At 40.6% G+C, this 24463-nt stretch overlaps 1 protein-coding gene across 1 annotated transcript in view; it reads right to left on the reverse strand.

Moving 5' to 3' along the window:
- Positions 1-24463, reverse strand: part of FBN1 (fibrillin 1) — a 217390-nt gene that overhangs the window by 182204 nt on the left and 10723 nt on the right. The window contains exons 2-5 of the mRNA XM_077829074.1: positions 14555-14637; positions 13190-13288; positions 5751-5846; positions 3677-3772 (exon numbers count right to left, since the gene is read on the reverse strand). Of these exons, the coding sequence (XP_077685200.1) occupies positions 3677-3772; positions 5751-5846; positions 13190-13288; positions 14555-14637 (374 nt within the window). The remainder of the gene's footprint in view (positions 1-3676; positions 3773-5750; positions 5847-13189; positions 13289-14554; positions 14638-24463) is intronic.

Genomic DNA, 24463 nt, shown 5'->3' on the forward strand with positions numbered 1-24463 from the left:
ACAGCCACACACGTATGATGTGCAAGGCATATACCACAAAACCCGGCAACTCCATCTCCCATTCCGTTTAGCTAGAAATGGTACTGTCAAACAAGAAAACTGGGTCTATTTTGCTCACTCCAAAATTGAGAAGTTTTAAAAGAATGCAGCCACATGTAGTTCTCATTTTACTCATGCTTAGATAAAGGTGCTTCCCCTTTGACATGTCAGGTTTGGTCGGAAGAAAATAGATACTGTTTTACTTTACACAATATGCATTTCACTGTACTCCACTCATTGGATCACATCCATCCATATACATCTAATAAGTCCTCCAGGGAGAGTCAAAAATCTACATCATGTTCCTGATGCTAGATTGTGCATTTGGATCTCTGATTCAACTGACAGATGTGTAAAATCACATGCAGCCAGAGTGCCAGACAACTCCCTAGCGACAACACAGGTGCAGATGGTGAACAAGGCAAGTTATTCCAGCTAAGGTCGGCATTAGCTTATACTCAAAATGCTCCCTTCAGAGTGGAGTTTTTCTGATGAGGTAGTCTGACTCAGGGATCTGGAACCCCGCCCTTTCTGGTGGACAGGAATATATTAGCTCAGTTAGGTACAGAGGCTGCAGGGATGAAATACATGCAGCATGTATGAAAGAACTCAAACTTCGAAGATCCCCAGTGGGCCATATCATTTGGCCTCAGCTTTGCAATAATCATCACCAAGAACAATTAGGCTGTGTTAATCACCATTCTCTCTTTTTTCTGATAATTATGGAATCAAACACATATGCTAAGAAAATGCCTGATGGAAAAGGCATACAGATTGAAGATACCAGGCCAGGCCCTGACCCATGCTGCGGCTGCTTTGCTCCAGTCCACTGGCACCAAGTAGTGTGGAGGTGGCTCAGTTGCCTGCCCAAGATTCCACAATGGCATAAAGGTTGGCTTAGCCAGCTCTCTGGCCCCTCTTTCATCCTTATATAGGGAGTGTGGCTGGGAACGTGGGGCATAGCCAGAACACTGCTTGGCTCCAACAACCCCCACCTGGTGTAATGGTTTGCAAGCTGTTAATGCTAGACACACACTTGAGCAGCCGACCACTGCTCTAACACGTGCTGGGAATTAAACTGGCCCCTGGCAGCCCCAGGAGCAGGGGGCATAAAGGTGGCATACAGCCACCACTGTTCTCTCCCTCCTCAGATCCTGCACTGGGCGGAGCCTCACCAAAAGCAAAGCTTGATCTCAGTGGCTGCAGTAACAAGCTCTGTCTGCAAGGCTCTATGAATAGTCCCTGTCGAGTAATGTTCAGTACTCCTGAGTACAATGCAAACACTAAGACTATTTTATTTCCTTCAGATTTAGAAATCTTTAATCTCAGATCCTTTAGCGCTTTTTGACTCCTCACACTCCTCCCCACCTCACTTGAACGGCACCTATAATCTGTACCATCCCCACATGACATACAGGGCCAATTTATCCAAGTAATTGCAGGAACTGCCCATTGCACAAGCACAGATCAGGACCTGTGCAAACCCTATTTGTGCACATTAAGTTTGAAAATCTAGACCACAATGGTAATGGTCAAATGCAGAGGTGGTAAGTAAGATGCTGTGGGTTATATGTCAAGAAGCAGCTAAACATGGTTGTACAGCCAATCTATGGAGTTTACAGTGGCACATAATTAATACTCTGAGGAGATGGAAGAAGGCATAAGAAAGAGTAAATTAGAGAAGGGCACTCCTTCTTTAGCCTACATATTCATATATCTTCCAGCTGTTAGTTGTTTTTCTTGCTACACTTGTGTCTTATAGCCTCTTGGCCATCTGCACCAACCTAGATTCCTTCACACTCAGTGGGTCAAATTCAGATTTGATGTGCAAGGGGATTCAAGTTACACCTCTAAGCTCGGGTAGAATTTAAGCTCGTGTAGTGTATATGCAGAGGGTGCCATGGGAAAATGCAAGATGCATACATTGTAGACTCCCCACAGAATCAGACACTATAGCTTCTTTAATATCAGTATCATTCTCCCTAAAAAAAACCTCCAGAAATCTCCAGTTTAAAATATTGATGGCAAAAAACCAAACAGAGGATTTATATGGTGCACCCCACAGTGTGCAGAAATATTTCACCAGCAGCTTTGATCATAAGAGCAAAACCATACCCAAGTGAACTGTATGCAAGACTTTTCTTAATGCCAATTGTAGTTCTCTCTCTCCCCCTAAGCAAAGTAGGAAATACCTACTACTTCCCACCTCGTAACCAAAGACAGAATAAACAACCATATATTTTGCCGCCTCTAATACACAGCTGCTTTAGCCTTTAGGTAACCACCTATTCTGCCTGTATAGGAGAGCCAGCCACAATTCAAGGGCCCAAACTTGAAGGTTCAAACACCCAGAACATTCACTGATGTCTAGGGGAGTTTTGGATGATCAATATCTCTCAGGGTCAGGCCCAAAATGAGCTCTGTAATACCTTTAATACGTGTTTCTTTAATATTATTGAGCATATAATAACTTCTAACTTATGGGTGATCTAGATGAATTTTCAAAAGCAGCAAATTAATAGACCATTTAATCAAATTTAAACAAACGTTATTTTCAAGACTACAAAGAGTTCAACATGAGGATTACAATAAAACAATGATGCCTGGCCTCTGTCTCCAGTGAGCCATTAAACTGATTTAATTTCCTTGAAACAACCCAGTATAGCAGATAAGGCAGTTGGTATGGCTGTGTTTTCCTCTGAAACAGCTGTGTTTGTTGCTATGGATATTCTTAAGCAAAAAGTTTCAAATCAGTAACAACAAATTCATATAAGATGTAAAGAACTGAGTAAATCTTGCCAAAAAACAAAGCATAAAAAGAGCCAGGATGCTGCTTATCATCGTTAATTAAATACATCAGTGTGATTGATCTGAAAATAACAGAGCTATTCTCATAATTTAAACACAGAGCTAACGCTTATGTAAAAATATGTCTTGATGCTTTCATTTGACAGCTCTTGGATCTAGATGTTTTCATGAGCATCACAAATGGAACAAAACATATGCCTTAATTAATTTCATATGTCTTTTGTTCTGGGTCCTATTTTTAAAATCAAACTTACATATTTCTATAACACTGAATATTTATTTTCAGTCTAAAAGTTAAAATAAGTCTCATTCAGTTGTGGGGGAAATGTGACATCTCTACATCCCCTGCAACAGTAATTAAGTGGGGAGCTTTGCAACAGAAAAATAAAATAAGACTTGCAAAAATCTATCATTGGGCTGCATAAGGACTATAGGACCATGCCATCAACCAGGCACATAGAATGGAAAGTTAAGAAAATAAGAGATTGAACTGTTAGTCCTATACAAAAGGTAAGGATTCCATCCATCAATAGATCATCCATCCCTAGAGATTACATCCATAAACTAGTCTTATTCCATAATTTTGCATGAATGCATATAAAACCTTCACAATTCTCTCGGACTGAAGTTTTGCTTTCAATAAAGAATTTGCATACTATTCTTCAAGAAGAATCTTATTTACATTAATCATTGTCAATAATAAAATTCTACAGTCTAAGTTGTGTCACATCATCAGTATTCTCAATTTACAATTATAATAAATAACCATTAAACCAGTTTCACTAGAATGCGAACACATACACCAGTGTTCGTGATCTAGAGCACATACCTCTTTCACACTGAGGTCCAGTGAAGCCATATGTACAAGCACATCGGTTTGGAGCCACACATCTCCCTCCATTAAGGCACCCATTTTCACAGACAGCTGCAAGTGAAGGGGAGCAAAAAATAATCTTAATTGACATACTTTCATAATAGACATTTTACCAGCTTCGGGAAAAATGGTGAAAACGGGGACTCTAATGAGAATGGATATTTTACTTTAATTTAGATAAAAAGTAATTGAAAAATAGATCCTGTAAGTCTAAATTTCAGTTTTTACACAACTTCACAGACTAAACTGAGTGAAGAATATTAATTTTTCCAAGGGCATATATTGCAAACACCTTAAAAATCAAAATCCCTCTGGGCTTCTGGTGTTTCCCCTTTATGGTACAGTCTAATTGTGCTAGTTTCAAACATCCTTTACATTCGGCATTAATTTAAGTAACGTTTAATTACTAGAGAGTAAACAGATTAGGGCTGGGAAAACACATTATCTCCAAATCCTCCAAGTTCTGTCCATGCCTTTGTATAGTCCAGGAACAAATTAACAGACTGATTTGTTCACTCAGACCTATCAGAAATATGATTAAATGTCCCAGGGTTTCTTGTCGACAACCAGTAAATCATGGTATCAGACAGGATAGTCAAAAAAAGATATCAGCTATTCATGTTTCATTGTTTGGATCCAAACAGAGGAACACCAGGTCTTGCAGCCTCATATGACATGTCATGAGATATAGAACCCACTTCTCCTGACATGAAAGTCCAAAAGCATAGTTCCAGTTGTCAAAGGTAATTCAGTAAATGTAATATTCACATGAAACAAACCTACTGGATTTTACATATAATTTGTTTTCGCAGTACCAATTGAAAAGGCAACTGATCTCTTCCAAATGGAGCAGCCCCACAGGGTTTGCTCTCTGAGGTGACTCCGTTTAAGCAATATCTGTCTTAGTGACCCTGACTCTACTGAAGGAAACATCTATAAATACACTTTGCAAGACCGTCTTCCCTTACCTACTTGCTATTTCACATCCAAACCACACACATTGATTACACCTACTCATTCATAACAAAGTTCTCCCTCCCCTTCAAATTCCTATGATGAAATTCTGGCCCCACTAGTTCTTACCCAAGGAAGAAATGTTTTTGTCTGTATTTAAATAAATTTTCTTTGTAGGACTAAAGCAATATGACAGCACTGGATTCAAAAGTGATCTTTGAGTTTATTAGAACTGTTGCAGCCCTGATGGGAAAGACACAATTAGCATCAGCCTTTGGTATTCTTCAAACAGTGGAGTCTGAAATGCTGGTGGAGACTCTCCCATGACTGCAATGTTCCTGGTTGTTACAGAGGAGAAGAGGTGGGTTTATACAGGATCTCACTAAACCTAGCAAATATCCTGTCTAAAAGAAGCAAAGGACTCTTGTCATCCATTACAGAGATCTCACATAGGGCTGCCTAGATCAATTATGCACTTCTTTAACAGAGCAGCACTTACATTAAAGGCATTCCCAGTTATTTGTATTGCCTAGTTAGTATAGCTCCAGTCTGAACACAACAGCTAAGAAGAGATATGTAATTCAATGCAAAATACGTTGGTCAAGGAGAGTAACTATGTCAAGCAACCTTAACTAATGCCAAAATGAACAATCTGGTTATCAGGTACACTACGTAATTCTATATTTAAAAATACACATATTACATAAAGTTACTATGTTAAAAAAATCCTTGAGAAACTCTACTGTATGGAAACTGAATCCCCTGATAATACTGAAATTTAGGGCCTACTGCTGCAATGTGTAAACCCCTGGAGGCCAATGCAAATTTTGCTAGCGTAAGGATCAGGTTATATCCAATTATTATGAATTTATTTGATGTTTATTTTAATAGTTCTGATCAGAAAGAATTCACTTGGCACTTAATTCAAAGTCACGTGTGTTCCTGTAAAATTCCACTGTAGTTCACCAAGAGCGAGTCCAGTGTTAGCAGAGAGTTAGATTTGAATTGTGACTGATCAGTCTCTCTCAATATTGTGTACCTTTACAGTCTAGATATGTAAATATTGGTTACTTACGTTGTCCACAATGTGTTCCTGTATATCCTTTCTGGCAGAGACAATGGTCATCACTGCAGCTACCTCCATTCATACACCTGATGTTGCAGTGTTGTACTTGAAAGAAAAATAATAATTTTTCACAAGTTAGCAAAATAGTCAGGAATAGCTAAATGGCTCAATGATTATTTTAGGGTTTCATTCTGTGAAGAGCTGAGCATCAAGGGCGTCATTAGAAATAGAGGGTGCTTAGCATCCTTTAGGATTAGGTCTCTGGTATGTAGAAAGTGGAAGAGAAAACAATATTAAGTTTCAGTATTAAGGGACTCAAAACACTGCCAGAAACAAACGAGGGTACAATCTCCAGCTCCTATTCATTGAACTAACTAGAATTTCACACACAAGTGAGGGCTACAGGATACAGCCCCAGTTTACAGTGGTGAAACTAGGCCAGCAGAAAAGGGAAAGCAAAGATGTTGGCAGACACTACCAGGCAGTAGCATCAGTGCTTAGCATCAGTGCAATGGAGGAATAGGCTCATGTGGGGAGCCAGCAAGACCCCTGCTCCTGTTAACACATGCAGACCAGGAAGGGGACCTGCAACATTAGGCCCTCTAGTGGGAGAAGGTGGAACTGCAGTGCAAATTCTCTGACTTGTCGATGTAGGGTCTTTACATCACCAGACAAAGGTGCTGATGGTTGATGTGCTGGGGGGTGTGGTGTGGAGGAGGAGTTTAGGGCAGCAGTGCTCCCCAAGGCCAGAGAAGGGGGAAGTGCTCCCCCATCTGTTAACAAAGGAAGGGTAGCTGTATTTCATGCTCCCCGAAACCTACGCATTTGCCGTTTACGAATGGTTAACATGCAATCTACCTCTTATGCCAATAAAGCTGAAAAGCCTGCACTACACTTTTCTGATAATAAGGACAAATATGTTATTCAACTAAGATGTCAGGAACCACTTAAATATCAGGCACTTCATTTGCATGGAAGCGGAGAGACCTTGTGATTTCATTCTCCTCACAGTTCCCACTGTCTAATAGATTCCAATTGAGGCAGACATTCTGCATATGTAGCCAGGAAATGGTTTCCTTCTTAACAGGAACCACATGAAAGGCTCCTCCCCAGATAGGATTACTGTCAGATTAACGTTTTGGTAGATTGGCACAGAGCACAGGATACCTACTACGTTGTCTGAAATGCTCAGAAGGACTGAGGAAAAGAGACTGCGCAAGCAACCACTGCATGTTACTGACAGATGGCAAATCACCACTGAAAGTTTGCTGCAGCAAAGCTCCTTAGACCCCTTGGCAATTTAAGATCCACAAAGATGCAAGTGAGATGGTTGTTGGGTTTTTGTTGTTTTTAAGGAGAAATAATACTTGTAGCTATTGTTGCCACTGGTACATACTACCACTCTATAATAGATCCATCAATATAAACACAGACTGTTAATGTTTAAATTGAATGAGGTTAAAACTAGAATTTATATTTCCCATGTTTCTAATAGTTGTGATACATCTTTGCTTTGCTATGGAAGTACTTTAGGCAACAAAAATAGTAACAACATTCCTCAACAAAAAGTGAAAATATCTGAAAATATTCAGAGTAAGTGTCTAAGTGAAGGTTTTTGGACAGCATCCTAAGTAGGTCAGAAAAAGGTGTATAGTTACTTTAAAATGTGTAGTTCAACTTAGCTTTATACAATCTTAGAAAAACAGAGGGGATTAGAAAAAACATAGGAAATGATATCATCTGTCAAGCAGGGTAGGAACTTAAAAACCACAAACTGATTTCAATTAGAGCAAACCAAGCCAAAAGCTAATTTACATTCCCACATGAGTACCAAAGCCATTTAAATACTTTGAACTACATCTGAGATAAAAAGGTTAACAGTAGCTTAACTGCTAAGTTTTATATTATTTGTTCAAGTTGAAAGCAAAATGATATTTCCCCATTTTGGGAAAAGGGATGGTTTTACATAGAATTCTGAAAAAAAATAGTTTCCATCATTTGTCTTACTTCTCAAAGGCACTCTTCCAAAGTAAAATATTCCTCTCTACTTTTTAATGCATGGGAGTTTGGTGGTACATACAGTCATCATTACTAAAATGACCCATTCAAGTCAGTGAGCTGTCTCCCCTAGTGCTATACAGCAGAACCAGTGACATACAACAGGGAATCTAAACACTGACTTTGGATCCTCTTTTGACAATTTTTGGAAACACCAGTAAGAAACCATACTGAATATTCTAAAACATGAACCTTCCAAAGATGTATAGAAACACATGCATAGCCTGTCCAGAGTTCGGGTCTATGACTGAAATTTTGAAAACCTGCATACTAATAAAGAGCCAGACACTCCCCTTGTTTACACCAGCAATTTCTTCATGTTCAGCTGTGTTATTCTAGCTGGGAACGAAGAATCTGGCCCCAAAATTGCAGAATCAAAAAAAAAGAAAAATACAGGAATTACATGGGACTGGTGAGCTAGTACACATGGCTTTGCCATGTCTTAGATTGCACAGGAGATGGTTAAAAAACCCAAAATGGTTGTTCTTTCAGGCCCAATTCTGAAAATCAATCCATTTACACTCAGAGCTGCCATGGACTTCAAACAGGAGTAGCTGCAGGAAAAGGGCCTTATAAATCTGCAGATTGCACTGACAATTAACACTCAAAACAATGCATACGTAATCTTAAAATTGCTACACAAATGGAAAAAATGGGCAGCACATTCAAAAGTAACAAATCCTGAAGTTCTAACTAAATTTTCAGTGAATACGAGTAAGAATTTCAGGATTTGGCTTCACACTGAGTTTCCATAGCATATCATCATACCAATATAGCTCATGACACATTCAAAAGATGTTTAAGCAGTAACAAGATAACACGCATTGTCCAGTCAATGATTCCAAGCAGGGAAACATAAAGGTCTTCAGTTTTGATGTTAAGAGTAAAAGCAGCAGTAGGATCAATATCTCTGGAAAGGGGCACTTTGTAGGATCAAGTACAGGGATTTTAGTAAAAATATTAGTGGTTATTTTTATAGAATTCCGTGACAAGAAAGAACATTTCCATTCTAGCCCAGGTATTGTATAGAAGAGTTCCAAACAGCAGCTGTAAATGTGAAATGAGACCTTCATGGCAACCCAAATGCAAAAGACTGTGTACATCCTAAGCATGCTTTTTTTGCGGCGTGATTGACTCAGAAGACTAGAGTTAGGCGGTGGACACTAAACCCACTGATCATGAAAGAAGGTGCACTCTACCTCGCTGCATGCAAGGTAGGAAAGTTGTGATGGCCCCAAAAGCCTTCGAAACATTAAAAATTTAAGATGATATAGCGTCTTCCTGATGGCAGCAAAAAGAAGAAAGGCATGAGCTTTGGGAGGTTCTGTTTGGTTTGAACAAGGACCTGGAGTCAGAGTCCTGACCCAAAGTCCACTGAAGTCAATAGAATTCTTTCTACTTGCCTTGCATTTTTAAATTACATTTTAGTCAGGGCTTTTGTGGGATGGTTGCGATAATGTCTATGGACTGACCCATGACCTCAGACAATCTCAAATACCTACAGACCTGCTGACTGACTGGAAACATTTCTGAATCGGAGAATTCTCCAAGCCCAAAATTATGCAAAAGGAGGAAGTTCTTCCATTTACAGAAAGGTGACAATTAAATCCCATTGGGTGATGTCACTGACCTCAGAATCCCCCATTCCAATTCACCAAGAGATCCTGAGGAGATGTTCCAAGAGGGAGGAACCAGGCAGGTCAACATCTTAAAATACCAAAGAAAAGCCTTTGCTTGTTAGCTTGCTTGACTGCAATGGCTGCTGCCATTAGCTGCTGGCCTCGAGACATGAATGCCACTATGACTGACCAAGAAGCCAGTGTTTCCTATGTCCTCCTAGCTAGCCACCAAGGGGCAGGAGTCCAGCAGCACGAAACACTGGAGATTTGACATTTACAAGGAAGGAACCTCTAGTAAGTCAGCAAGTCTGTTGAAATTAAAACATCTAAGCCAAGAAAACCACCAGCTAATCTTTTCAACCATGTACCAGCTTCCTAAAGCTGAATTAAACCAAAAAAGAATTGGGACAACCCCAACCATCCTGCATAAATAGCAACCTTTTTGGTTTGCTTTTCTTTTCCAGTCTTCTTAGTAGAGTAATTATTTGGGCAGGCTGCCTAAACTGGCACCAGAGCATTAACTTCAGCTTGGGAGCTCCCTGTATCAGCTGTGTGACTAGGACATGAATGTATCCACTGAGATTGAGAATGCTTGCTATTTAGGGGACTGATAATAATTTGGGAAGGCAGCAGTCTTGTTTATGTAGAGCTCAGAGAGAACTGTTGGTTTATTTGATATGATTTAATCAACATAATCATTAGATTAATTTGATATTAACCTCCTTCCTTTAAATTTTATTTGTTTGTACTTATTTTATGTTTTTGCATAGTTTAGTTCAGTTAATAGAATTTATACATGTGGAAACCTGTGTGGTTCACACATTTCTTCCACAGACATCAAACCTGACCTGAAGAGTCCTGAGGTAAATAAGAGGAGTAACTCTAAGACCCACCAAATGGTGATCCACAGGACTGCTCTATAGTCCTCCCATAAGTGGGGCCCAAACACTGTTAGCTTTTGAAGGAAAGTTGACTTCTGTAAATACAATTTCTTTCAATAAGCAACTTAGGTTCCAGAACTTTTGAGGGCCCGGGGTGCATGATTCCAACTGATCAATATCAAGGCTGATCAATTCCCCATACTGTACACCCTATCCCACCCCCACAGGATGTATTATGGATGGAACATCAGTCTTAACTTTGAATTTTCACTCCTCCTTAGGTCTGTCACAACCTTATATATTGTTGAATCAAACTCATGTTGTGAACAAATAATTTTTTTTTGCCCATATTAATAATGGCACTTTAAGGGCTAGCTTGTGCATTCATTACTTAGGTTGGTGAGTACTGACTCATACAAGATGTCTCACTGAAGTCAACAAGACCACTCATATTAGTGAGTACTCACCAGTGGTAAGGTTTGCACTATCCAACCCTACACTGTGAGAAGTCAATGTTTAAAATACAACATGCTTGACACTGCTTGTTTCCTTTTGTATGTCTCTCAGGTGGGACAGTGAAAACCAACAAAGTTTGTTTCACTGTTCTTTATATGGTTAAGTTTCAGCTTCTTAATCTGCAGTATTTGGGTTTCAAAAATTGCAGGGCACAGACTATTGGTTTAAAAACAATTGTTTTAAATCAGAATTTATATTTATTAGCATCATTTGAAGAACATTTCCATTTGTCTTTGGTTTTATAAAAGCTTGTTTTGACAAAATTTTAATCTGGAGCCAGATTTCAGTTGACAATATCCCTTTAATGTTAAACAGGTTTTTTAATGTCACATTTCCTTTGTTTCTTAATGGCAGCTCCAAGCTATTGTGGTCTATTGTCTATTCATGGAATCTGTCTATGATGCCAACTGTGCTAACCATTCACACAAAGTCTACTTTCTTGTGCAGTTGAAGTGCTTGGTGATAAAAATTACTACATAAAAGCTCATCTAGGCAGTAGCCTGTATTCTAATTAACATAACTCAGTCACTTTTTATTTTAAACACTGGTTTGCTTTACTGATTAAAAACAGTGTGACCTCCAAAAGTGTGCCTAAAACTACTGTCCCATTTAAACAAGTTCTGAGTGATTTTTTTTAAACACAAACTGCATGTAAAGTTAGTGTTTTATAATGTATATAGGAAATCCACAATGTTAAAACAGCCAAAATCTAAGTAACAGTATAAGGGAAAAATTGTCAGCACTGATTAAAAACAGTGATTAGTATAATACCCTAAGATATAACAGGAAATCACTTGACAACAGAACAGTATTGGTCCTAACTGTTACTTTCCTCAAAACTGCAGCAGAATCTCCGGCCTCCTTTAGCCATGCATGGAACTCCCATGAAAGCCATTGGGAGTTTGTGCTGAAATAAATGGCAGGATAGAGCAGAAAAAAAAATACTAGGTCAAATCCAAGTCTTTACTCATAATTTTTTAATTCATGACTCAGAAGAAACTTCCACTGAAGTCAATGTTGCCCAAGTAAGGGCGGAGCAAGTGCTAAGGGCCAGATCGTGCCTGGCTCTTACACAGATGTAGGAACATAAAACAGACTCAAAGACGACTTCCTTGGTGCATCTCAAAGGGGGCCAATGCACATAGTTAGGGCAGTACCATGCACCCTATGCAGGGAGGCAGTAGCAAGCACATTCCCCCTGAGCAATGGGCACCTCAAAAGAAAAATTCTTCCTCCTTGAGGTAGAATTCCTCCCAGAGCTCTTCTGGGACTGTGTGGCACCAGACCATCCCTCAGGGCTCTACCTGCTAGGAATGACAGAATCCAAAATAAGGACTTGGGAGCTTGATCCATTAAGAACAACATTTGCTATTATAATACGTCCCTCACTCACATTCCACATTTTCTTTTACTGCTACTATGTGAAAAAAAATGTTAAAACCACAGACAGAAATGCTCAACTAATATTAAAGCTCTTACACCTCTAAAAACAAAAGGAAAGAAGAGGTGCCAACCTGAAAACCCCCACTGAGGATCCTGAAGAGATATCCACAAAGTGGAGACTCAATGTATTGTAACACAAACAGGCAAGATATTATTGCAGACCTCAGTCAGACACAGCTCCCTTTGACTTCGGGTTTAGACACTCGTGACAACCATGCAACTTTTACCTGAATATGGTCTTCAGGATCAGCCCCAGAAGGTGGACACCGAGCCTGACTGCTGATTGCATTTAAATGGAAATGGCCACATTCTGTTTTCTGTTACACCTGGTTAATCCCTCTGAAATCAGTAGGATTACCCAGCTAAATAAGAACAGAATCTGGCCCACCAATGCCCCATATGACTTCACTGGGGTTATATAAGTGAGTAGAATTTGGCCCATTGTCTGCAATGACGTGTCTATCATGATGCATTTTGTGCTGTTGATGTGTGCAAGTCTAGTGTCTAGTAGAGAAGATAGGTTTCAGAGGGGTAGCCGTGTTAGTCTGTATCAGCAAAAACGAGGAGTCCTTGTGGCACCTTAGAGACTAACAAATCTATTTGGGGATAAGCTTTCATGGGCTATGACCCACTTCATCATTTTTAGTAGAGAAGAGGAATTTTCCAGAAAGTAAAAAATGTTGGAATTAGTGTGACTACTGGCAAGCCAATATGGTTTCTAATACAACTAATTTGGTTTTAATTTGGCAAAAAGGAGTATCTTCCATAGCTAGCTTCTGAGTCATTGTTCAGTTTTCATCACAGGGGACTAGGCCTTCTTGGCTGTGGTAAGCAATTCTAGTGATTCAGAGGTTAGTTGTCTGAAACATTATTGACTGCTGATAGCTTGATCGACTGCAAACAGGAACAGAAGGTACAGCAAAATACTTACTTGACTTTGAACCACAGGAAGGTGCTATCTGGCCATTTGGACATGTGCACATGTTCGGTCTTGAACAAAATCCATCCCCACAGGAATGTCTGCAAATTGCTATAAATAAAATAAGAGAGGCTTTAAAATACGTTTTTTAAAAAAGCCATAAAAACACAAAAGGCACCTGATTCACAACACAAATAGAGTAGAATTACTAAAATATCTACAGAGACAAGGTGGGTGAGGTAATATCTTTAATTGGACCAACCTGGACACCCATAGCTCGCAGAGAAACATGCAGGTCACACCTCTAACTCCAGAAGCCTGCCTATGGCACAAGAACCCCGCCCTGGCTTCTGCCCACTTTGGTTACTATTTGCAGGGTGACCCCAACACACTCCCAGTCCCAATTTTCCCCAAAACCATCTGCCCTGAAGTGTCCAGCCCTCTCCTTATGCAATAGATGATATTCTCTCACTCACCTTTTCTCTCTAATATCCTAGGACCAACACAGTTACAATAACACTGCAAACAAAATCTCGGCACACAGAAGGCAGATTCTGTGGTGGGAACAGAGAGCAAAGGGGGCCAGTCCCATTATTTGTAGCGGACAGCCAGACTCTTGCTCCCTGAGAACAAGGCATGGTCAGGCATTAGAACCACCTGTAGTACTAGGTGCCCAAAAGGGGACACGCCTTAGGAGCCATGTGACCATGGTGTTGCCTACTGCATCACTAGTGAAGAATGGGGCTGATGGGAGTGCAGGCCTGCACCAGAGATGTACACAGCAATGTAGTTGTCACCTCAGAAATTACTCTCCCGGTCTCTGTCATCCACAGTCAAAACACCTCTGACAGCTGTTGCTGGTATGACACACTTTTACACAAATATACACATACAGAAACCTATAGTTGTAGATATATTTTATACCCCCTACGTATATTTCAGGACTAAAGTATAAAGAGGTCCAGCACTTACACATAGCATAAATTCCTTTGCCATGTGGTGTTGTCTCCCTCCTAGATTATGAAAAAGCATTTGTGTTTAAATGGGGAAACAAAGGAACGGATTCCATAGCTCCTAACTCCTGAAGCGCCTGAACATCGCTTGGTTTAGGGGATTTACCACAAACTCAAGAGGAACATATCTGTGGGACTCCCTTGTCCAAATATTTCCAATACATCAACTATATACATGCTGTACTGTAGCTCAGAGGGGGTTTTATATTATCTTGCATACGTTAAAATAGTAAATAAATGCAGTATGACAGGTACTGAACTGATACCAGCAATAAATTCAGTTCTGCACAGTCAAGACAAACACGCACACAATGCAATGAGAAAAGATAAATCTTGGCCATAATGTTCAATGACAGTAACTTACGGACTATGCACTGATTTCCACCAGGTAGCGTTTTCCATCCAGGGCAACAGTAGGCATTGTAACGTGATCCACACACATTGGGTCTAGAAGAAAAATTGGTTCTTGTTTTTCTCCAAAATACATTTTAATAACCAAGATTTGAAAATGTCAAAAATAAAATCAGTGCAGTATACATTATGGGAATCGGATCTCAGGATAAATGTTGCTAGTGGTCTATGCCTATTTAGCAGGAAGTATTTATACTAGTTATTGGCTTTAGGGATGCCTACCCTCTTGTGATGCCAAAGATTACATTGCAGACATGTGAAATTAATTAATATAATTAAAACTACTCAAAGCAAAAGAAAAAATGCAACAGATCCGGTAACTCAGATGCTACTGAGTATTTATGTGGACACTGTTAATTTAACTTAGGAAACAGAACAACATATACAGGGTTCAAACCTGCATTCCTCATGCCAGCAGAACTCCCACTGAAATAAGGAGTGAGCGATCAAGCCTACAATCACTGAGTAAAGAGAAAGTCTAGCACGCTCAGAATGACTCCTGCCTGACTCCTTGCAGCTTCATGTACTTTTCTATATCCTTTTCCAGCTCTAACATGCTATACTACTCCTATTTTGACCAGAATAACAGGAATGCAAACTATTACATTAGACAAAATTAGAAAGCCAATGCATGTAAATATGTATATAGTAAAAATGTGTCGTTAGCAAAAAAAATTAAAATGTGTGTGCTCTAGTGAGCTGAAGTGCCTGTGAACTAAATACTAAGGCATCTGGTATACTCAGAACCTATTATTGCTACTCAATTCTTAGATATAGGAACCAGTGGGGTCAATCCTTCAAACTCATACTTCCAAGCAGTAATACCTTTAAAGTGAGTGGTAGATAAGTTTTGCAATAGAAGTTTGCAGGATTGGGCCCTGCAGTGTCATATTTCTAAGTCAGTGAAAATACACAAGTTGAAACCACCATTCTGTGTCTCTCTCGGATCAAATCTTCGTTTTACTCCCATGTGTAGTCCCACTCAATGGAACGCCTCCTGTAAGGAAGACTAACATGATATAGCTCCAAATGCAAGAAAATAGATCTTCCTTTTCTTTTATGTACCATAACCTTACTAGGGGACAGATCCTACAACCCTTACTCAGGCAACGCAGCTGGAGTAAAGTATGCCAAAATCTAGACCTTGGTAAATATGGGTTCCTTCGTATACACTCTAACATACAGACAGATTAAATGCTTGTTTTTATTTTTAGGACATCGTTTGACCTTGTTTAGATTTTTTTTACTATGAAATATAGATACAGAAAGTTCTTCAGCCATAGTATTACCATGTCTAAGTAAACATCTGCCCTGCATGGTGAGACAACTCAAGCACAGATTTCCAAATTTCTTTGATATTTATAAACATTTGTGTGTATGTCCCAGTGATATTACTGCCTTATATTTACCTAGTGATATGCATTATTAATAGAATCTTATGTATTATTATTTCACCAACTTCAATGGCATCACTCTGGTGATTAAGGACCTGACCCAAAGCCCAATGCAATCTATGGCAACACTCTCATCAACTTCAGTACGTTTGGGGTCAATGGCTCCATGCTCAGCAAGGTAAGTACGGGCTGTATAATTGGGCCCCGTTTCTCAGAACATCTCACTGCTCTTTTTTCTAACTGCTTTTACAGGTTTTAAAACTCCCCATTCATATATTTTCAACATACTAAATTGTAATTGTTTCAGCTACATTCTCCAGGACTACAACCATGTCACTTCCTAGGAGTTCCCCTCTCATCAAATCAAAACTGCTCCAGTATCTCATGCCAAAGCAAGACTGGGAACCAGGCAAGTGAGATTTCCTTTCACCTTCTCCTGTCTGACGAAATAATGGAACTTATTAATACAGACTGGGTGGCATTGTTGGTACCTGTTACAGCTGGAAACATAAATTGACAGTATCCAGTTTTGGTTGGTGATAACCTCTAAGCATAAGGCCACAAGACAACAGTTACACACTGGGCCAAATTTTGATCTCAGTTACACCAATTAGAGCAGTGTAAATCCAGAGTAAGTAGATGGTCTTGTGGTTAAGACACAGGTTAAGAGTCAGGAATAAAGCTAGACAGAAACTGGAACTCCTGTTCCATGGGAAATTGTGAAATGTAAAAATTAATAATGAAAAATAAATCCAAAATGGGACCTGGGGAGCTAACTGCCCTGGAGCCAATGATGTGAGAAGCCTTGGGAACCCCAACAGAAGCAGCTGGGACCTGGCTTTTTGAAACCTGCGTGGCAAGCAGGATCCCATTGGAAACCTCCTGGTTTCCACTGGAATTTCATCAAACTTGGCATGTTCCTTCAGAATGTTTCAATTTCAACAAGTTTGCATTTTTTGACAGAAAAATCGTAGTTTCTGACCAGCTCTAGTGAGGAGATCAGTGTTCAATTCTCAGCTCTGCCACAGATGGCCTGCGTAACATTACCCTGTGTGCATCAGTCTGTCTATTTATAAAATGGGGATAAGGATTCCTGAGTTGTGAGCCTAAAATTCATTAACATTATGAGACACTCAGATACTACAGTAATAAATACCATAGAATAAATACAATAATTGAATGAGATTAGAATCTAGTCTACTTTATCTTCTGTAATGTTGTGATAGTAATACATAGGTTGGACTAAATTAATCAATGATTTAAGTGGACACAACTCCATTGATTGCAATCACTTACGTTCCTGGCCAATTTTGGTCACTGCATCTAAATATATAGATCAAGGCCTATAAAGTTATGTAAGTCTTGCTTTTCACCTGCTTATACTGAAGAAGCCATGTCAATAGTCTAGATATGCCAGTCATATTCTTCCCTTTCCTACCCTTCCCTCAGTACAATCAAATTTAAAGAGGGCAACTGAATTACACATCTTACTTCATAAGCAGTAACTTGGGATAATGAAACAAAATTATAACAAACGACTGTAACATTTATTTTGAAGGTAAAGAAAAAATGTAAGAGGGACAAAAGCTCATATTTAAGTAACACTTTTTGATTAAAGTATACATCTATAAAAACAGATAAGATATATAGTACAATAAACTGTTTGTTGTCCACGGCAAGTTATGAAATGGAGCAAATTCACCAGGTTTCTTTTTTAAATATACTATATTTTAAGATCACTTATTATTGTCAACCAGTTAATGTTTTTGTTATAGCACAGTCACAAGGTCATATAGTCAGAGGCTATAGAGAAACATTAGCTTTTAACAAATACACGTTCAAAGCACAATGTTTTCGAATAATTTTTTGAAATTATTGGTTACAGCCACGAATGATGCATTATGAGGCACAACGCTAAGGAATATAACAATTTCTCTGACTGGCGTTACATGGAGAATGCATTTTTATGAAAAGGTAACTTATAGAAGGTCTTTACTTTTGATTGAAATAGGTGTCTTTTTAAGAACAAAGAAGTTTCCATATTCTTCTTCCAACACTGGGCAACACTCAGTGTTCAAGGGAAAAGAAATCCTTTTAATGCAGCTAGGAAATGTAATGCTGTCTATAGGGGAACACACATGCCAGACCCCAGTGGGAAACCATGCTTATACACTGAAGCAGGCCATTCAGTTATATTATTATGGCCTCATTTTGTATAGCTACAAGTGGTTCAAATAATAATAAAATTACCCAATTTCTCCCTCCCCTCAACCCAGTGTTCATCTTGGTGACCTACTCTGGAAGTGACTTTCCCAGCTCACAGATTGTACACTTCATAAAGAAATACATCCTAAACTTACCGCCGTTAATTTTCACAGAGCGTCCTCTTGTTCTCGTATCATGGAACAGTGTAAAAAGGAGGCACTGAGAAATTCTACACTTACAAACCTAATGACTCTGACTACCTCTGTTAAGCCGCTCGCTCCATCTCTCTTCTACTTTGGAAACTAAACAATCCAAGTCTTTATTATACCTCATCATAACTATCTATCCAGATATTTATAATGCACCCATCAGACAACTTTCTAGCTTACCAGAGATAGACACTGTTGTGTAGATGAGGGTGTACCACTGTAAATTTACAAAACTACATCATCCTATTTTCTGTGGGGGGGGGGCATTTGGGGAGGGGAAGAAGTTCCAAGTGAATTTAGTGCTGGGAAAGGTGCTAGGACAGTCCTGGACCCTGCAGTCCTCTTTCCAAAGAAGGGGTCTGCAGCAAGTGGGCTGTGATCTTCCGGTAGCTTATGAAGCCTTCTCAAGTAGCTCCCTGTCAGCTCTTCCCTCTCTCCCCATCCAGCAGCACCAGTGGAATTAGCAGATTTCTCTCTCTCTGCATCACCTCCTGCTGCCTCTATGGCAAAGGAAGGTACAACAGAAGGCAGAGAGACTCTTTTTACTCCTGCTCCTATTGCAGCTGATAGTGGGGAAGGGAGGGAACAGCACACACATACACAGCCCCCCAGGGGTTGAAAATGAAGATCTCCAGTGGCTGGCCCCCTCTCTCCCCAGGCCTGAGGTGGGATGAAGTTCTCCTTGCCTCTGCCTCACTCCCCAGGCCTACGATCACATCCACTGCGGATGGGAGGGGAGGTATATCGATGGCAGCCCCCGCAGCCTGCAAGAGAGATTGAAGGAAGAGCTACAGCAGCTCCTCTCTCCTTGCAGAGGGCACTGTGAAGTGGACAGAGTAGTGAAGGTCTCCTCTGCTGCTCATCCAGCTACCCTCCCTCACCACAGTCAACAGATGAAATGGAGGAGCAGCCAGGACACAGAGAGGGAAACGCCAGAGAGGTGAGCTAGAGAAGCAGTCAGATATGAGCACAGCTATGGGCTTTGGCTGATATTCTGGCCTGCTTCCATTTTCAGCGAGCATGCATTGCTTCTTTTACATAAATGCTCATTACCATCAAATCCTTCAATTCCTCGCTCTTCCCTTTCAAACCTATCATTTGCCTCCTTAAGTTTCCCACCCAATCCCCCAGCCCAGTTTCCTCTGCTCAAATGTCCCCCTTCTCCCTAGTCTGGGTCCTCCATATATCCCCCCCTCATGCTCTGGTTCCCCACATCCCTCCTCACTACATCCCCCAGTTTTCCTCTGCCTAGAGCATGGTCACCAACACATCCACAGCCATAGAAGCATGGCTAGAGTGACCCCCTACATCACTCTGCACTGCATTACCCTATACCAATATGAGTACAGCAGGTTGGTGCTATGCTGTAGATATGATCTCTGTAGCCAGTCCTCATCTAGAGAGGACTGCGTAGAATGCCTCTCTCACAAGTCTGCAATGTCTCCAGTTGGGAGAATGAAGCCGCTGCTCAGGAACACAGCACAGAGAACAGAAAATCAAGAGTCTCCCAGACAAATTGGGAAACTGAACAAGTCTGAATGACGGAGGGGGAAAAAGGGGGGGGGGGAAGTCAGCCAGACAACCCACTAAAGCACAAATGACTTAGCTGTATTCTGGAAAAGAAGCAGAAAATGCACCATTTTCATGAATTTATACACACAAAAGGGAGCTACTCTACTGCTTATATTGTATCTCATCCCCCTTTTGTCTAGCTCTTACCTTCCAGACTGTAAATTTTTCAAGGCAGAGACTGCATCTTCCTGTGTCTCTATTGCACCTAGCACAGTTTGAGTACTACCCTTTTAAATAAATATAATTAATCAGAGTGGGAATATAAGAGTTTATGTACAAAAGAAAAAAAGCCAGCATGGGCAGCTCATACATCACCCCAAAGCTGCTATTGGCAAAGAGGGTGATTTGGACGGTCAGCTTCACCACACCTCATGAGAAACATGAAGACTACCCCAAAATCTTCAAATTCAGGGTTATATTCTGCTATTCTTACTTCCCCCTCAAGGAGTCCCATCAAAGTCAATGCAACCACCCACCCAGCATAAGTAAGGATGGCAGAATCTGGCCCAAAGAGAGCACATGCATTTTGAAAACTTAGACTACCATATTTTCAAAGCCTTAAAAAACAGTGTGGGGGGAGGAGGGGAGACACGGAAGAGGCTGCATTTTTCAGAGTTACTTATATACTCGCAAACCATAAAGAAGGCTTTCCCTGATCGCATGGTGGTGAAAAAAGCCATGACTGAAGCCCACAGCTTTGTTCAAAGACTTCCAAAATAAACAAATTCTGTCTTCAATTAATAACATGCGGGTGAAAATGCAGTAGCGAGATGAGTTGAATTATTGTCAAAAGATGTTAGTCATCTCCTGGAAAACTGATAAATGTGTATGAATGTTTTTCTCTTTCAGTTTCCATTAACTGATACATGAGATGACAGGCCTGGTGATACTTTTGCGTCTGATGCTTGAAGACAGTAGCTCAAAGAAGGCCATTTCGATAACAATATCATTAAAGAATGCAGGATGTATGTATGTGGTTAGCAAGAAAGGGAACACGCCCCATCTAACACTGGACTTGAGGCTTCATTGCTCACCATCCTCAGCAGGCACTCTGTGAAGCAACAGACTCAATATGTCATGGGAGTAGTGGCAAATATTGTTAATTGCATAGAAGTCAGATGCCTTCAGCATCACCAGTGCTGTCAGTTTTGTGTACATATTAGGTAAATTTCTATGAAAGATGCCTAGAGCGTTGGATAGATACATTTGTCTTTCAATAAAAAAATCTCACCCTAGAATTTTGGACAGTAACCTCCTACCACACATCATTAACAACACCTAAGCTCATTACATTGGACTAATATAAAACTTAAGAGATCTAAAATGCAACAAAGTAGCTCAATGAAAAGACTGGAGAGGCCTGAACTAGAACATGGTAGGCAGCAGAGCAAGCCACAGTGCCCTATCCACATATCTCAGCTGTGTTCAGACCTCTGTGGGGGGGATTTGATCCTTCAAGAGCTCTGCTTCCCACTGACGTTACTTGGATATGAACGTTTGTCAACTAAAACTGGATTTAGACCACCAAATCTTCACTGAGTTAACCAGGATGGTTCCCAGGTCTCATTTCTCAGAGGATCAATGAATTTCAAACCCCATCAGTAAATATGAGAAATGGATTATTTTTGCCAATATGCCCTTAAACTATGAAAATTTATCTGGCATTTTAGTTGTGTAGAATCAAAAAGATCAGTAGGCCACAGGCACTTAGAGTCAGAAATGGCTTGATGGCAACTCAGTCATCTCTACCCTAGACACTGAACTCTTCACTGTTTAAACTGGTTTTAAAATAACTTTTTTCTCACAGAAGAGGACAAAAACACTCCTGTTGTCTGGGGAAAATATATGGGTGGATGGGGAGATGTTTTGGAGGGAAAAGGAAATCATGGTCCACATTAAAATCCATCTGCCATCTCTTGCTGCTTAATCTTCCTGTTTCTGAAAGCCTTCTGGAATTTGTCATAATTGTTCTAAGCAGGCAAATGCTGACAGTTATTCTCGCTTTTTGCAACATATTTAGTACTGTGGACTGGCTGCAAAGATATGCACTCCTAACATGTGAAAAGATGGAATTAAAGGATTTTTAATAAGAGACTTAGGTACATACGAAAAGCAACCTCAGATCTCTGTGATGGTATCTGTGAGCCCAATCCTGCTCCCACCTCTGAGAAACTGCCAGGACAGAGACACAGCAGAACTAGTCTGGAAAGAGAAGGTACAGGATTTGGGCCAATACATGGAGTCCTCCCATACTGCGTACAACCAAATCTGGTTCTGTGGTGACTCCTTCTACAACTGGATTGGGGTCGGATGGAGGTAAAGCAGTGGCAAAAAGACAAGAGGCAGGGGCAGAGCTGATAGACACACTGCTATGTAGACACAATTGACCTCTGTGGAGGGGTGCAACAGCAGAGCATTTCTACTGCGAAGTGAAGGTTCCTTCGCCCATCATCCCCACAGAACTACCTTGCATCAAAGCCTCAGACTTGGTGCACGTGCAAGGACCTGGGCACAGATATACAGTGCTGCTTCTTCACAATTTTAACACAGGTCTAGAAGAGAAGCAGCAAATCAGTGACCCTCTAGCCAGTGCCCCTCCAATCATGATTATGCATGCACAACATATATGATGTACATCCATAATTATGATACATTAGGCATTCATGAATTGTTCTTTTGTTTCATTAATACTACCCTAGTATCAGCTTATTCTGATAGCCATGATTGTTCAGTGACCCATCATCAATGAAGTCCTGTATTATACTATCTGCTAGTTCTGCTACATCTCTACACTGTGCAGCACTGTCCCACTGTTTTGTCTTCCTTTCATCAACCAGTTCCTCCTTTGCCACTTCAGCTTCACCCTGAAATATCGCCTGGGAGCGGCTGCCTGCTTTTTTTCAGAATGGAACTTGCTTACAGAGAATCTGTTTGAGAATTCGTAAGAGACAGGAAGATTCCATGAACCAGTGTAGCAGAGTCACTCCAATATCAAGCACCATCACCCAAGCACTATGACTGCCGAATAGTGTGACAGGAGCTGGGGAAAGGGAAGAGTTTCCCTTAATGAGGCAGCAGCAGGAGTGGGGAGAATTCGATTCCAGGAAAAGGTTGGTGGCATGTACACTGCTGCCCTTCCTATAGGTTTTGACGGGGGAAGGCAGATCTGAAATGTAGCCAGACTGGTGTAGGAGCCCCAGGGTGAAATCTTCCCGGGGTGGTGCTGAATGTTCACATCCCCCAGTTGCCCTGGCCATGACCCTTCACAGAAAACACAGCTCATTACTGGGGAAGACACTGCCCATCTGTGCATGAGAGTTGCTGGCACTGCTGGGAGATGTACCACAGACAGACAATCTGCCAGGAGCACTGCCATACACTAGTCAAAGCTGGCGTTTCCCAGGGATGAATCAAGCGTGGGTTTGGAATAAATTAGACAGAGGCTAGACAGAGTGGGCAGAGTAAGGCTGAGAGAGTAGCAGAGACAGTTTGCTTGCCAGATAAAGACTGAACTGAGATGGAGAAAAAGCAGTTAGTTAAACTGGACAAGGGGAAGGATGTTGTAATGATCAGATACAGTACAGGGTGAAATCTCTAACCTCTCTGCTCCCCATTCTCCCCTACCACAAAAAAATGCACCTGTACTCTTATTTTCAAGGAAAAGTTTGTTGATGTTAAGAATGGTTTTTCTTAATTCCTTAGCTCCAACAGTTGGCATATGCTTCATGTAAAAAGGCAGTTTCCTGGTGCCAAAGATAAAAATCAAACGAATACAACAGGCCAGATTTTTAAAGGGGCCTCCATCCAGTCTCCTCCTTCTCTGAGCAAAGTTGGTGCCTGCAAACACTGCACCCAAAAGTAATTGCAGAAACAAAATTGACCACTTAAACATGGTACTTAATTATGAACGGAAATGAGGTCTTTGGCTAAGTGTTCACATTCACACATGCAGTTAAAAATGCCTGGCCTTTACAAATTTCGTTCAATGTGTTAAAGTTTATCCAATATGCCAGTAAATGCCACTGAAGAATTCTAAGTGTATGCAGGGTTGGCCTTATTACCCTGTTTAAAGCCATCTATAATCATAACATTACCTCTTACTGTAAAATGGCTTTGCAGACACCTGCGTGTGCCTATCTGTGTGCAGAGCTCCCCAGCTTCCTGCGGTGGGGCCCATTTAACAGCTGATGGGTAGCTCCACTGACTGTTGACTTGGACCTGAAGTTTTAGTCCAGGCTTAACCTACTCCCTCAACTCCAACAAAACTGTGAAGCAATGAACTAGAGCTTTAAAAATCATGTATTTCCATGACAGCTGATTTTCACACATCCCACTGCTAATTAAACTAGTTTTGCCAATTATTATCCTCAAGCAAAATGAGACATTTTTATCATTGTGCTTTGTCTAACTAAGATCTTGGTCCACCTGGGGGCTGGGGGGGAGAGGGAGAGTGTGTTGAAAACTTATAACAGCAGTGTAGAA

Source organism: Eretmochelys imbricata, chromosome 10 (assembly GCF_965152235.1).
Source record: "Eretmochelys imbricata isolate rEreImb1 chromosome 10, rEreImb1.hap1, whole genome shotgun sequence".
Classification (NCBI taxonomy): domain Eukaryota; kingdom Metazoa; phylum Chordata; order Testudines; family Cheloniidae; genus Eretmochelys; species Eretmochelys imbricata.